The sequence below is a fragment of the Sinohyriopsis cumingii genome, chromosome 6 (genome assembly GCF_028554795.1).
Source record: "Sinohyriopsis cumingii isolate HCF-2022 chromosome 6, ASM2855479v2, whole genome shotgun sequence".
Taxonomy (NCBI): Eukaryota; Metazoa; Mollusca; class Bivalvia; order Unionida; family Unionidae; genus Sinohyriopsis; species Sinohyriopsis cumingii.
The window spans coordinates 77,563,022-77,577,259 of record NC_142966.1 but is presented as its reverse complement, the minus strand read 5'-3'; the positions used below and the strand labels follow the sequence as shown (position 1 = coordinate 77,577,259).

The window sequence follows — 14,238 nt, the reverse complement described above, 5'->3', positions numbered from 1 at the left end:
TCCAGGACTGTATGTCAGGAAGTATTGTTCCTGTACAAAGTCCCAATGACATTTGGCACAGGTCAAGATGGTGCTGGAGATGGTGTAGACAAGGAACCAAGGTGCCAAAATGTCTGGTGCCAAAAACTTAGCAAGGTATGCATGTGGTGATGCAGTGATGGGTTTTCCTGGACTGATCCAGGTGGGCCAAAAAACTTTGCTGGCATTGGTCCAGTAGCCTGTTCAGTGCTGGTTTGGACAGAGAAGAACAAACTGGGTGACTTTGCTGCAGGTTATGGGGACCCTAAGTGAGCAACAAATGCCCAAAAGGTCTTTTTTTCATCATCAACTTCTCAGCCTCAAGTGATTGTGATATTAAAAAGTGAATGACTGAGGCAGTGTTGGTGGCAAGGCAGACAGCAACTGCATCCTTTGATGATCACTTTGTATCTCTCTCACTAGCTTGGGAGAGATATTTGTGTCTCTCTCACTAGCTTGGGACAGCTATTTGTATCTCTCTCACTAGCTTGGGACAGCTATTTGACAAAAAAACAGGACTGATCTATCCATGTCCACAGCATGCAGATTTGTACAGTCTGAATAACACCCCATACAGGTCATCCAATCAGGCTAATGACCTTTGGCCATCTTAAATGTTATACATGTTCCACATTTAATCCTGCCCATATTGCCTGTAATTAAAGAGAACAAAGTAATGGAATGTACATGCAAAATCACGTAAGTGTCATGCCAAGTACACCGTGAAATGTACGCTAAGAAATGAAATAAATGTAAAACAAAAGAAATGATCTAAGTACTGAAAATAAATTACGGTACAATGATATGGAAATGCAACAAAGATCAAGTATTGAAATGTATTGTATATACTACTGTCCACTGGTGTAGATAATTAAGATGGTGATGATTAGCTTATCATATGATGAAATAGACAATTAAAATGCAAAATATTCATCTGCAATGAGGACAGAGAAAAAATCAATAAAAATATAAATGGAGTTGGAGTATACTTCCATATGATGCAAAAATTCCTAAAGATGGCTCAAGCTAGTGGAAAAACATGAAAAAGAAAGGTTCAAGCAAGGCTTCTTAAGATAATGCACTGACTAAGCATAAACAGTGGTAGCAACTGATGAATGCTGGAACTATGGTGACTTTACTGCTAAAATAAACCAAAAGACATGGTGGCATGTTTTTCACTTCAGATAATGAATTTGTGAGGCAGTGGATGTTCTCCCAATATATTATGATCAGGTAAATATTATAAGAGAGTACCCCACAGCAATCTAGTTTAAGTGTATTACACACCTCCATTCCAAATGTACCCACACTGTCCTTTTGTATTTCAAAAGGTGTATTGAATGAGAGTTACAGCCTGTATGAGGAGGACAGATAAAACAACACATGCACAATGTACAGATGCATGAGTAAAAACATGCAGGATAGGAAGAAAAGTAAATCCTATTTACTTCCCCCTGTTGCAAAAGTAAAATTAAAAATTCCTGTGAAAAAATCATTTTGGAGGGATGGAACTCACCTGATGCAGCAAGGGGCATGAATACATCTAACTGGCCACCTTGTTGTACTGGCCGGATGTGGGAAGTTATGACTTTGAAAAACTCTCTGACTTCTACAAGGTCAAAAGTATCCAAGGTAACAGAGCAGCTACGGACCAATCGGATCTCTCCTGGCTCCTCTTGGTGACAAAATAATCCAATGCTCCTAGAAAATAGAAATGAACATGTATGAAGAAAACTGGTTACCTTTCCCTAACAAAAAAGCAAGTTTATAAAAGAATTAAAATTATTAATATTATTCAATATCACATTCAAATTAATAATTCAGTATTTTGCTGCTACAAGCCATTTCCAAGACAGACAAAAGCTTCCTTTCTGAAGATCACTTCTCATGTGCAAATATTAAAGAATGTCATTATAAAGTAGTTATTCACACATATGATGTTACAATTATATGGTCTTAAACTAACTAACAGAAAAAGCAAAACCAACAAGTTTTGTAAAATCTAACAAATAATTTAATTCTCTAAGTTATAAAATAAAATTTAAGAGGAACTTACAATATTGTGAAATAAATCCAAACTAATCCTAAACGTTCTGTCACAGGTCCAAATGTACATAGTGTTCTGAATCAATGCCAATATTGGATGTGTTGATGTACCAATAGCACTGAATAGTTCTGACGTACCAACAGTCTTGAATGTGCTGACATACCAATAGTCTTGCTTTATCAAAATGATATAATCCAGAATGTCTTTGAAAGAATTCACAATAATCCCAAAATACTGTTTTAGCCCAAAAGTCAATGAGCACATGGTAATACCAATGAATAATTTATATAAATCTCTCAAATTATAATTGAACACAACTAAAATTGATTTCACCAAGACTGATGTTAAGATGGGAATAAATAATTCTGTTGATAACAACCTTATATATATATATATATATATATATATATATATATATATATATATATATATATATATATATATATATATATATATATATAAGAAAAATGAAGCTAGAACTTCTTTGTAGACTGTTGTCCTGTCATTACAACATTCTAAAGCTGATATAGAAAGGACATTCTTCATTACTTGCAAAATACTAGGTGATACAGGGGCAAATCTGGACAGAGAACTATTGAGAGCCAGTTACTAAACTGTGAAGCTTAATAATCACAATGAATGTCACCACACAGTGATGTTGTGTAGGAAACTAAACAAACTCTCTGATGCTATTAAAAAATCCTTGCAGTGAACTATAAGAAAACAACTCTTCCTGTGGAATAATTTACAAAGTACTGATTCATATTAATTAATTATTATTGCAACACTGCTGTCAGAATCTAAACCTGACATAAGTTCAAAATTTGCTACTTTATTACACTATGAAGACCATGCATACTTTATTACACTATGAAGACCATGCATACTTTATTACACTATGAAGACCATGCATACTTTATTACACTATGAAGACCATGCATACTTTATTACACTATGAAGACCATGCATACTTTATTACACTATGAAGACCATGCATACTTTATTACACTATGAAGACCATGCATACTTTATTACACTATGAAGACCATGCATACTTTATTACACTATGAAGACCATGCTACTTTATTACACTATGAAGACCATGCATACTTTATTACACTATGAAGACCATGCTACTTTATTACACTATGAAGAGAATACATATGGCAAAAAATGCACTTATTTTGTTCTCAATCCACTTGAAAAATGTAACATTTATTCAGATAAAAAATCTACTGGTTTAGAAGCCAATCTACTGATCAAAGTAAATCTTTTGGTTTAAGATCCCGGTTCTGTCACATGTATGCTTATGACCATGGGGTGATTGGACCATTCTGTGTGAATTGGTTGATTCTGTCTAAACAGTGAGTCCACTAGGATAGTGAACATGTCTGGGCTGTGACAGACTTGAATTTGGATTTGTTGACAATAAATCCACCGATGAAAATCCAAAACGCAAATCCTGATGTCTGGGAAATTTGATCTGCCATGATACTTAAGATAACTGACAGTAGAGTTATTGGAATGGATCAGAAAGTCCCTTCTAGATAGTATCTCCTGTCACAATATTAAAAGGCATATGCTTAGTTTCATTTCCAGGAGGTTGTTGTGCATAAAGTGTCCTGAAGGGACCAAATAATGCCCAGATCTTGAAAGAAGGGAATGTGACAGGCACCCAGCCATTGTGCATCTAACATTAAGGTGTGGACAGATGTAGGGACACATGGATGAATGGATGTCAAGTTAGTCAATATTATGAGCTCCTGGCCATTATGCAAGGTTGTTTTCTATAAAAAATAAAAGGGTCATTATGCCTACTTGTTTTCTGTCAAATTTCATCTAATTTCCTTCAGCAGTTTTGGAGAAGATTCTGTTAAAATGTTTCTCAAATTTTGGTAGCAACTGATAGCAGATCTGCAATAATTGTAAGAATCTGAAAGATCTTCATGTGAAGATGCTTTCAGTCAAATTTGGTCAGATTCACTTTGGCAGTTTTGGTGTGAACTTATTTAAAGTGTGTGTGTGTGTGTGTGTGTGTGTGTGATTTGGTGATTTGGATTTTTAATGTAGCTTTGACAATTTTTCAGTCATATCACTATGATGTCTGCAGTGTGGCAGTTATAGTGATGTACAGCACTGAGGCATCATGCCGCAGACATACAGCATGATGTCCCACCCAGTCACATTATCCTGACACCAGGCCAACCAGTCCTATCACTAACCGCTTAATGCTGAGCACCAAGCAAGGCAGCTGTTAGTACCATTTTTTTATAAGCCTTTGGTATGACTTGGCCAGGGTTCAAACCTCCGACCTTCCGCATCTGAGGCAGACACTCTAATCACAAGACCACCAGGGCAGTCAGTTATTTAAAGATTCTTTTCTTGTTAGTAATGTCAGGCATATCTGACTGCAGTTCAGCATTATCTTAACTAAATTACTTTCATGCTAGGATGCTTTCTGCAAAGTATAGTCAACTTCTGTTCAGCAATTTTTGAGAACTGATTAAAAGTTTGTTTGTTCTGTTTTCAGTACTGGTGGCAATATTTTAATGCTAAAGTTCTGCATCGTGAATATACTTAAAAGCACTTCAAGTCTGGATGCTATCAAACTGGTCAAATTCTGTTCAGTGGCTTCTGCATTCATTTAAGAATTTTTGAATTTTAATAACAGCCACCACATCTGATGACAGAGTAGTATTACATGCACCTAACTGGAAGGCTTACAAGCTATCAATTCATAAACATACTGCCTTAAATCTGGTCTAACTGCAAACAAGATAGATCCTGATCTGCCATCTTGTACTGCACCAGCAAATCAGGGTCAATGTTGCTTGTTCTACTCATTAGTCCTAACAAACTAAATAGACTCAAATCTTCCTGCATATTATACAATGCCAGATATGGATCTGCCTGCATATTATACAATATCAGATATGGATCTGCCTGCATATTATACAATGCCAGATATGGATCTGCTGCATATTATACAATGCCAGATATGGATTTGCCTGCATATTATACAATGGCAGATATGGATCTGCCTGCATATTATATAATACCAGATATGGATCTGCCTGCATATTATACAATGGCAGATATGGATCTGCCTGCATATTATACAATGCCAGATATGGATCTGCCTGCATATTATACAATGCCAGATATGGATTTGTCTGCATATTATACAATGCCAGATATGGATCTGCCTGCATATTATTCAATGCCAGATATGGATCTGCCTGCATATTATACAATGCCAGATATGGATCTGCTGTTTGCAGTTGGATTCCAATTATGCAGAGTATATATGGTATACAAATCCAGCTAAGTGAGTGGACAAATCTATTCACAACCTTGTTGTTTTTTTCTCTGTTGATATCTGACCCCACTAATGTAACCTACTTTAGTACTTACTGAGCATTTCTACCCTTGAGCACCTGCTCCAGCCTCATTCTGAGAGTTTCAATTGTTGTCCCTTCATACTCATATACAATAGGTAGCACTCCAAACATCACAGCATCATGTAACAGCTGTTAGAAGAAAACACTGTATGATATAACAACATATAAAACACACAAGTAATAAACTAAGTTGATTGGTACCATATATATTCACTTATAACTTGAGTCTGACTGCAAACTCCACAGACCCACATAAGGCACCAGCAAATCAATGTCTGTGTTGTTTACAGTTGGACTTAACTTATAAGCAAGTATAAATATCTTAATCCAAACTTTTTCTCAAATGCATCATCAAAGGTTAGTTTTCCACAAAATTACCCACACTGCAAATTTCCTAAGACAGAAAAATCAAAGGAATGAGAAAACAGGCAACCATTCTTTTCATTTAGACATGCAGAAAGTAATTTAAAATCCACAAAGATTTTGCTACACGAAAAATGTCCTCTTATCTATATAACAACCGTCTTGACAGTCATCAAAACCAGACAAAGAGGAACAATATAGATTCCTCTGTAATTAAAATTTTACTCCATTCCATAAATGTAAATTGGGAATTTAATTGAGGTTTTCATGGAATAAAAGCAGGCTACAACATCAACATAAAAAGACCCATGACACAGTATAATATATTTCCAAACTTTACAATTTTAACTGAAATTTTTTTAGTTCCAATTTTTACTTAAAATAATGGGCCCAACTGCTAGTTCTAATAAACAACTATAAAATTCCCAACAAAGGTTACTCAAAGGGACTGATGCTCTAATGGCTGAAAAGATTTGCCAGGAATCCAAATTAAGTTTGTTTTTTTGACAATAGTAATTTTTTTAACTTCTGAGTATTGAAACCATCTCTAAGATTCCAAATTTGATAACAAAAATGTTTCATATACCATTTTCACATGATATATTAGGTGCAGTAAAAAAATCTTTGTCATGGTCTTTGACTTTGTACCTGATGTCAGAGACAGAAGGTCAATGAAACTGTTGAAGATGATATCAAAATATACACTTGCTTAAATCATTGATAAATGTCTTTAAGGAAAAAAAGAAATTAGTGAAGTGGTATCATTCCAGGTATTCTACAAATATCTCCACAAAGTGAATAAAATCCACACATATATGTTTTTGTGTTATCATGCTAATAAACCATAAAAACCAAAGTTAAGACCTTTGACTCCGAAATCAATGTCAGATTGCTTACCATCAACCTGCACTTTGGAATGAGACTAAATACAATGTCTGGTCAAAATTCACTTGTATAAATCACTGTATTCATAAGCTCAATAAAGTACACAAATGAAAGTAATGACCTTTCACTTGACCCCAAGGTTAATTAGGTCTGGTTTTCAAACATCTTTACAAAGTGTGGCCATCTTGGTGAATGAAGTATTTTAGTGAAAAGCCCTATGTCAAAGCCACCATTTGTAAAAGAGTAGTGACAAGGGTTTTAAGATGGCCACCATCCAAGCTTAGTGGGTAATTCTGGGTTTTCTAGTTCTCAGGTTTCCTCCACTCTGAAGAGCACTTCATACCATCACCATATTGAAGGTCAGATAAGCTCCATTCAGAACCAGATACATACTGCTATTTTGTTTTGTTTTGTTTAAAGATAGTGTTGACAAGAAACCATATCAAGATTTTAAGGAAGGCAGTCATGTCAGCTGCTACAAGGCTTTTAACATTTTTGGAGGTCAAAATGGCATCATTTTTTGAGGTCAAAATGGCATCATTTTTGAAGGTAACAATGGCATCGGTTTTTGGAGGTCACAATGGCATCAGTTTTTGGAGGTAACAATTGCATCATTTTGTTTGGAGGTCACAATGGCATCAGTTTTTGGATGTCACAATGGCATCAGTTTTTGGAGGTCACAATGGCATCATTTTTGTCGGTCACAAAGGCATCTGTTTTTGAAGGTCACAATGTTTAGGACCAACTACATCATAATGAGATGTAGTTTTGGGGAGGTGAAACTAATTTTAATTATGTAAAGCTTACAGGATACTATTGTGTTGCTCTTTTTCTGGTACTAGTACAGTCCAAGGACACTATTCCTTTCTCCAGTTATTAACTGGAGATTAAAAATAAAACATAACCTGATCCCAGTCTGATACCACAGTCAACTTCTGACAATCAGAATAATCTCCTTCTTTGAATTAGAAAGAGACTGAAAGGACATCTGAGCAGGAAGGTAGGATGGAATGGGGCAATAATGGCAATTATGTATTATATAATTAAAATTAGTTTTACCACCCCCACCCCCTAAAAAAACACACATCTGAACAGAGGAGTCATTAAAAACATAAAAACAAAGAGGTAAATGTATGTTCCATCTCCCAATCAGTTGCAACATTACCAAGTCTGAAAACATTGTGATTCTTTAAAAGATAAATGAAAGTAATATAGTCCTTAACAGTCATTCATAAACATGATAAAACTGAACAAGTTTTTACATGCTATCTGAGTGACATACCTCAGATGCAGGGATTCTTGAAGAGATAAAAATTATACGTGGATTTTCAAAGTCCAAAGCCTGACCTCCTGGGGTAGCCCCTGCTACTAGTGGGACAACAGTCCTGGGATAAGATGAAAGTTCTAATCTGAAAGTAAAAAACATTTGACATTGGCTGCCCACAATGTCCAACATGTGGTCTAATGTCATCAATCTAACTTATGTTTTTCCCACTTCTGTGTCTTCCTAACACTAATGTAAGCAATTATTACAAGTCATTCAAAACATTACTTATTTATCCTACAGTCAAAATAATCCAACCATTTTTGAGGGGAATGGTCTGCTTTGGACAAATGAAACTAAACCATATGTAGAGAAGGACATGCTGAGCATATCATGCTTTTTTTGTAGACTAAACAATAAAAACGTTTTGCATAAAATATTAATGAATTTATATCAGTACACATTTTAATTAATTTTCATCAACATTCTAAAATTCTGTTGCCTTTTCTAAAGGCAGGGGTTCTGTGGAAAATGCACAAAACATTGGCACAAAACTACACTAAGACAATATCAGCACTATTATTGACAAGGTTTAACTTGTGATATGTGATTAACTGATTTAGCTAATCACTAGTTATTTTAAGCGACATGACAAATTGTTCAATTATCTGACTGTTACTGACTTGCTATGACTAATTATATATTGATAACTGATATAGCCAAGTACTAGTTACTGCAAGTGACATGACAAATTATTTATTTGACTGTTACTGACTACCTATGACTAATGATATATTATTAATTGATTTAGCTAAGTACTAGTTACTTTAAGTGACATGACAAATTATTCAGTTATTTGATTGTTACTGACTTGCTATGACTAATTATATATTATTAACTGATATAGCCAAGTACTAGTTACTTTAAGTGATTTGACAAATTATTCAATTATTTGACTGTTACTGACTAGCTATGACTTTTTATATATTTGTAACTGATTTAGCTAAGTACTAGTTACTTCAAGTGATATGACAAATTATTTAATTGACTATTACTAATTGATTTAGCTAAGTACTAGTTACTTTAAGTGATAAGATAAATTATTTTGTTATTTCGATTATGAGTACCATCATTGATTACTGTAATTACTCCAAATTAGGAAATCTTAAAAAGCTGACACCTAATAAATTGAAAGTAGTTAATTTGTATCTAAAACTGAAAATTTTAAGTAAACATTTTGAAAGTTTTGTGTACAAATGAAAGGAACAAAAATGTGACAAACTGGCATATAAAAAATACAACTTATTTTTTTGAAGTCCTTGCAAAACAAAATGTGGTAATATCATAAAGGTTAGGACCGATTAAGATGACAATGAACACTGAAACCAACATATCTGAATGGAATGCCTAAGTCATCAACAATAACTGATGCCATGTACAAGTGACTAGCAATGGAGGCATTGAGTGTTTTGTTTGCTGTTCTCTTTGGTCTTCCATTAATTAAGTAAAATGATAATCCACACACAAGTTTAACTCTTATTCACTGCTTCTTAAAGACTAATCCTACTGAGTTATATTTCATCACTAAATGAACAATACAAAGAAATTCAACAGTCGGATCCCAAACAATGAGTGATACATGTGATCACTTGTCATCACAATATCTACTGCTGTTCATTAACAGAAATAATGACCGTAACAGCTCATAAACATATCTTCATTTCCCTATTGTCAGCCTCATTTACTGACTAATAGCCTCATTCTTTGTTTGATCTCATCTGTGGAAATCTTGCCCTCATCCAGCCTTGATTAAAATTACCTGGGCAGAAAATATGGTTTCTGCCAAATCCCTAGCCGTATTTAATTATCAAATATAACCCTACCTTCTCATCTTGTTCTTGAGGTAATGTGACAATGGTTGTCATAATTAAAATCGGAATTAACTATTAATTAACAACAAATCAAAGAAGTGCTCTTGCACAGGAGGAAGATCTACCAGCATTAGGTAACTGAACAATGAACAATACTCCAAATCTATTTAAGAAATGCACACTCCAAATTTATCACCTCTCTCTGACTGTAAACATGTTCGCATATGGTAGCCATTATATGTTTAAATTAATGGAGTCTAAAGAGATGATGTTCAATTCCCTATTTATTTATGTATCCAGACAAGTAAACCGCAAGCTATTTCATGAATAATGAAAAATAGATCAGTTCAAGATTAACAGTCCTCGGCTCTTGAACTTTTGCTGATCAAAGTTTCTGTCATATTACTTTAACTAAATCTCCAGAATACACAAATGTCACAAGAAAGTCAATTAATCAGTTAAATGTTGTGGTTTGAAAAAGATATCAAAACACAATACACAGTCATTCGATCTTTATTTTGCTGAAAATAGAATATAAGAGCAGAATCAGAATATTTCATCTGTAATTTTCATCTTCTAGAAAGGTAAACCTTCTAAAGTTATAGCCTTCAAACCTGAAAGCCCTTAAAATGTATCTATTACAAGAACCACAAAATTGAAAAGGGCTAAATAGGGTGTCTAAATTAGAATAGATATGGTAGGTCCAAATTCAGCTGTGCCATCTTCACTGTTTTGGATGTCAAGTTATTTGAAGAATGTTCCAAGTTTCAGTAAAATATACTGGACAAATTAATCAAATATTAATCAATCATTGATGGGTTAGGAGAAACCAACGATCATTCATGAAGTTCTATCAAATTCCCAATCATGAAATTATCACTGCTGAAAAAAGACACCCATGAGTCTTGATATCTGTAGGTGAGATAACAACAAAAAGAATGATGAGCGATTTGCTAACGTAAATATACCCATGCCTCATCCAAGGCCAATAACTCTTAACAAAATCAAGGGCATACCAATAATTTATCAACAGGTGCATCTTTAAATGATGAGCATAATACATGCCAAGTTTCAAAGCAATCCATAAAAATGTGCAAGACAATTTATGTTCACAATATTCTATCTTACACTGCCTAGCTGAAAGAGCAATAACTCTAAAAAAAATGTGTGAAACAAAGAGCAATAACTCTAACAAAATGTGTGATTTGTTGCTGTGAGCATCTTCAAATGATGACCATGACATTTTTGTACCAACTTTTCATGGCAATCTATCAAGAACTGCACGACTGGTTGTGCTAACAAGATATTTTCATGCACTGTTTAAACTAGAAGAAAGAAACAGTAATAGCTTAAAAAATAGCAAAGTAATTTGTCAAGACATACAATTTCTTATGATGACCATAATACTAACAAACTTTCACAGCAATGCATCAGAAACTATGGAACTAGTTGCACTAACAAAACTGTGTCATGCTAAATGGAAAAAGGGCAATAACTCTGACAAAAATTGAGGGAACAAAGTGATTTGCCAGAAAGCTTATCTTCAGGTCATGACCATAATATTTTTCATGGCAATCCATACAAAAATATGAGACAAAAATATATGAGACTAGATGCACTAAAAAGATTGTCATACTACATTACCAAAAGTGAAATAACTCTAAAAAAAATTATGAGTGTTGATATGCTATCTTCAGGTTATGACCATAATATTTACCAACTTTCGTGGCAATCCATCAAAAACTGCAGTACTAAACCTGCTAATGAGAAGATGCCAGATGGACAGACAGACAGACACAAGGAGTAATATATACTCCCAAAGGGTATAACACCTAAAATACAGTCCTAAAACTCTCACAAACTGCGAGAATTTTATTTTAAAAATACCGTTTAGACTTGGTCCTTTCTGGTGGCTCCCATGAGGCTCCAACAAGAGTCATAAGTCGTTTCTCATGCATACTCTCCACCTCCAGGTATTCTGTCATGGTCATTGTATGACTTGTCTTCAGCATATCAAGAACATCACCTGACTGGACAACAAAAAAAGAAAAGAAAAGAAAAAGAAAAATAAGAAACCTGGCAAGAAATCACATATCTCCTTTCCAAAATGATGTAATGAAGCATCTTTGCTTAAACACAATAGCACAAACTTAAAAGTCAAAAGGTGGATAATTCATTCAAATTTCTGAGGAAAAAAAACAACTGAAACTCTTACTTGATTCATGTCTTCTTGACATTAATTCCCAGACTGAATGAGCTTATCTGATTTTGTCATAACAAAGTTACTAAGTGCAAATGAATTTAGTAATGTTTATAGGTCTGAATGTACATGAGTAACTCTCATCATAAAATGTGACAAGACAAAAAAGACATTCATGCTAATGTAACTGGACAATGTGGAATCATAACAACACTGAGGGAAACATAAAGGAAGATATTAACTCCTAATATGGGTTTGGCATAATGACATCAGAAGTAAAAAGGTCAGAGGTTTCCCAGCTAAGGCGGCACAGTAGCCATTCTGTTATTACAAGTAGGATTTCAGATAGCAATTCATTCACAATCCTAACTACTGATATCTAGACACCACCTTTTCTTATGAGCTTTTAAGAGACCAACATGCCCACTATTGCCTAAAAAACTAAAATGAAATTTCTCTACACTTTGTCCATCTGTAACCCTGCTTCTCCTGCCAAATCAGAGATAACCACCTATACTAATTCACAAACCAATTTTATTAAATCAAAGCCTTTTTGGGGCTGAAAATTGGACGAATTTATTGCCACAATTGATTTTCAGTTCACTACGAAAAATTCATGACAACTGGCTGAAAGACTGCACATTTCTAAACCTGTGAATCTGTACAAGTTATACAGTGGAAATGGCCATGGTGACAGACCATTACTTAGCCAGGCTGCTGTATCAGTCTATCAAACTTAGTATATTACACAATATTATAAAATAAGTCAAAACTAAACCTGACATGAGTGGGCAACAGACTATTAGAATGCTTAACCAATAATGCTTGCCTGACAGCTGGCAGCAAGTAATTGGAACCTGGGAATTCATCATTAAGACAGATATAATAGTAATCAAACCTCTGTATACTGGACACTTCAAATTTGTTCCTGCAATGTCCAGTTTAGTAAAATTTAATCTAGCATTACCATATTGTTTTAGTAACCATGGAAGTTACTCTTTTCTTATTTAATTCCTTTTGGTCACTTTCAATTAATACAATACAAAAATAAGTGGTGCATGCAATTGCAATGACCCTGATATTCTGGACAAATGAGTTTTCATTCAGGAAAATGGCAGAATCTTCTGGAGAATTTATATGCTATTCAGTGCTGATGGATAACCTCATACTCATCCATAACAATACATTTATAAAAATTATAGGTGAATAAAAATGCATACAGCATTATATTCACAGAGCACACTCCAGTCGAAGTAACAAATATTGGCAGAAGGCTTTGCTTCTGTGTCTAATTCATTATAATTTTAAAACTATATTAAATTGGCACTTACTGTAAGAGCCCTGTGCTGATCTCTTCGTCTCTTAGTATCAAGTCCAAGTTCGAAATCTTGGGATTTGGACAAATGGTCATCATGCAATCTTTTTTTAAGAATCCCCCACTTGTTGTGGAAAAGAAGCACTGCCTTCGGGATATTGGGATCATTGGGATTGAAGTCATGCAGGAATGCATAATGATTCTTATCCAAGTCTTTTGGATGGTAGTTGGGGCCTTGCCAGGGTGGTCTAGAAGTTCTCAGAGTATCTGAAATAGGAAGTCTTTGAATATGGATAATTTTTATTATCGTATACACTTGCTTATAAGTTGAGTCCAAATGCAAATAACACAGACCCTGATCTGCAATTGCATTATGCACTGGCAGATCAGGATTTATGCTGTTTGTTGTACTGATAACCCCAAAACAAAATGCATGAAACCTGATCTGCCAGTGCATTATGTGACTGCAGATCTGGATCTTTACAGTTTGCAGTTAAATTGACTTACATGCAAGTATAGACAGTACTTTTACATGTGTCTCCTAATGAGAAAAAATGTTCATGGAACATGAATGCCCAATTACAATGTCTACAAAAACTTGACAACTAAATGGACAAGAGCAACACCCTACTTCATTGTATCTGCTTAAATGGCATCAAACAGTGTGTAGTAAGTTCACATATTTGATTATCTGCCTCACGAGGAATACCAAGGAATATAAAACATGCTGTCACCTGACTCGCTATGATTTGTTATGCTTCCAGAGAAAGAGCTTTATCAATAAAATCTCTCAGCATCCTTCAACAAGTCATCATCAGGCACCGATGGCTTGTTCATTTGTTTTTTGCCCAAATGCCTAATATGATACCAAATC

The 14,238-nt window shown here is 34.5% G+C and overlaps 1 protein-coding gene across 2 annotated transcripts in view; it reads right to left on the bottom strand.

Moving 5' to 3' along the window:
- The window catches only part of LOC149797267 (epithelial cell-transforming sequence 2 oncogene-like), a 110,845-nt gene that overhangs the window by 73,227 nt on the left and 23,380 nt on the right, over window positions 1–14,238 (bottom strand). For both annotated transcript variants that reach the window (XR_016421790.1, XM_089961976.1), the window contains exons 7-11: window positions 13,381–13,631; window positions 11,737–11,879; window positions 7,997–8,123; window positions 5,480–5,595; window positions 1,535–1,719 (exon numbers count right to left, since the gene is read on the bottom strand). Coding sequence is in view for 1 of the 2 variants with exons in the window: in XM_089961976.1 (XP_089818102.1) it covers window positions 1,535–1,719; window positions 5,480–5,595; window positions 7,997–8,123; window positions 11,737–11,879; window positions 13,381–13,631 (822 nt within the window). In the remaining variant the exon portion in view is untranslated. The remainder of the gene's footprint in view (window positions 1–1,534; window positions 1,720–5,479; window positions 5,596–7,996; window positions 8,124–11,736; window positions 11,880–13,380; window positions 13,632–14,238) is intronic.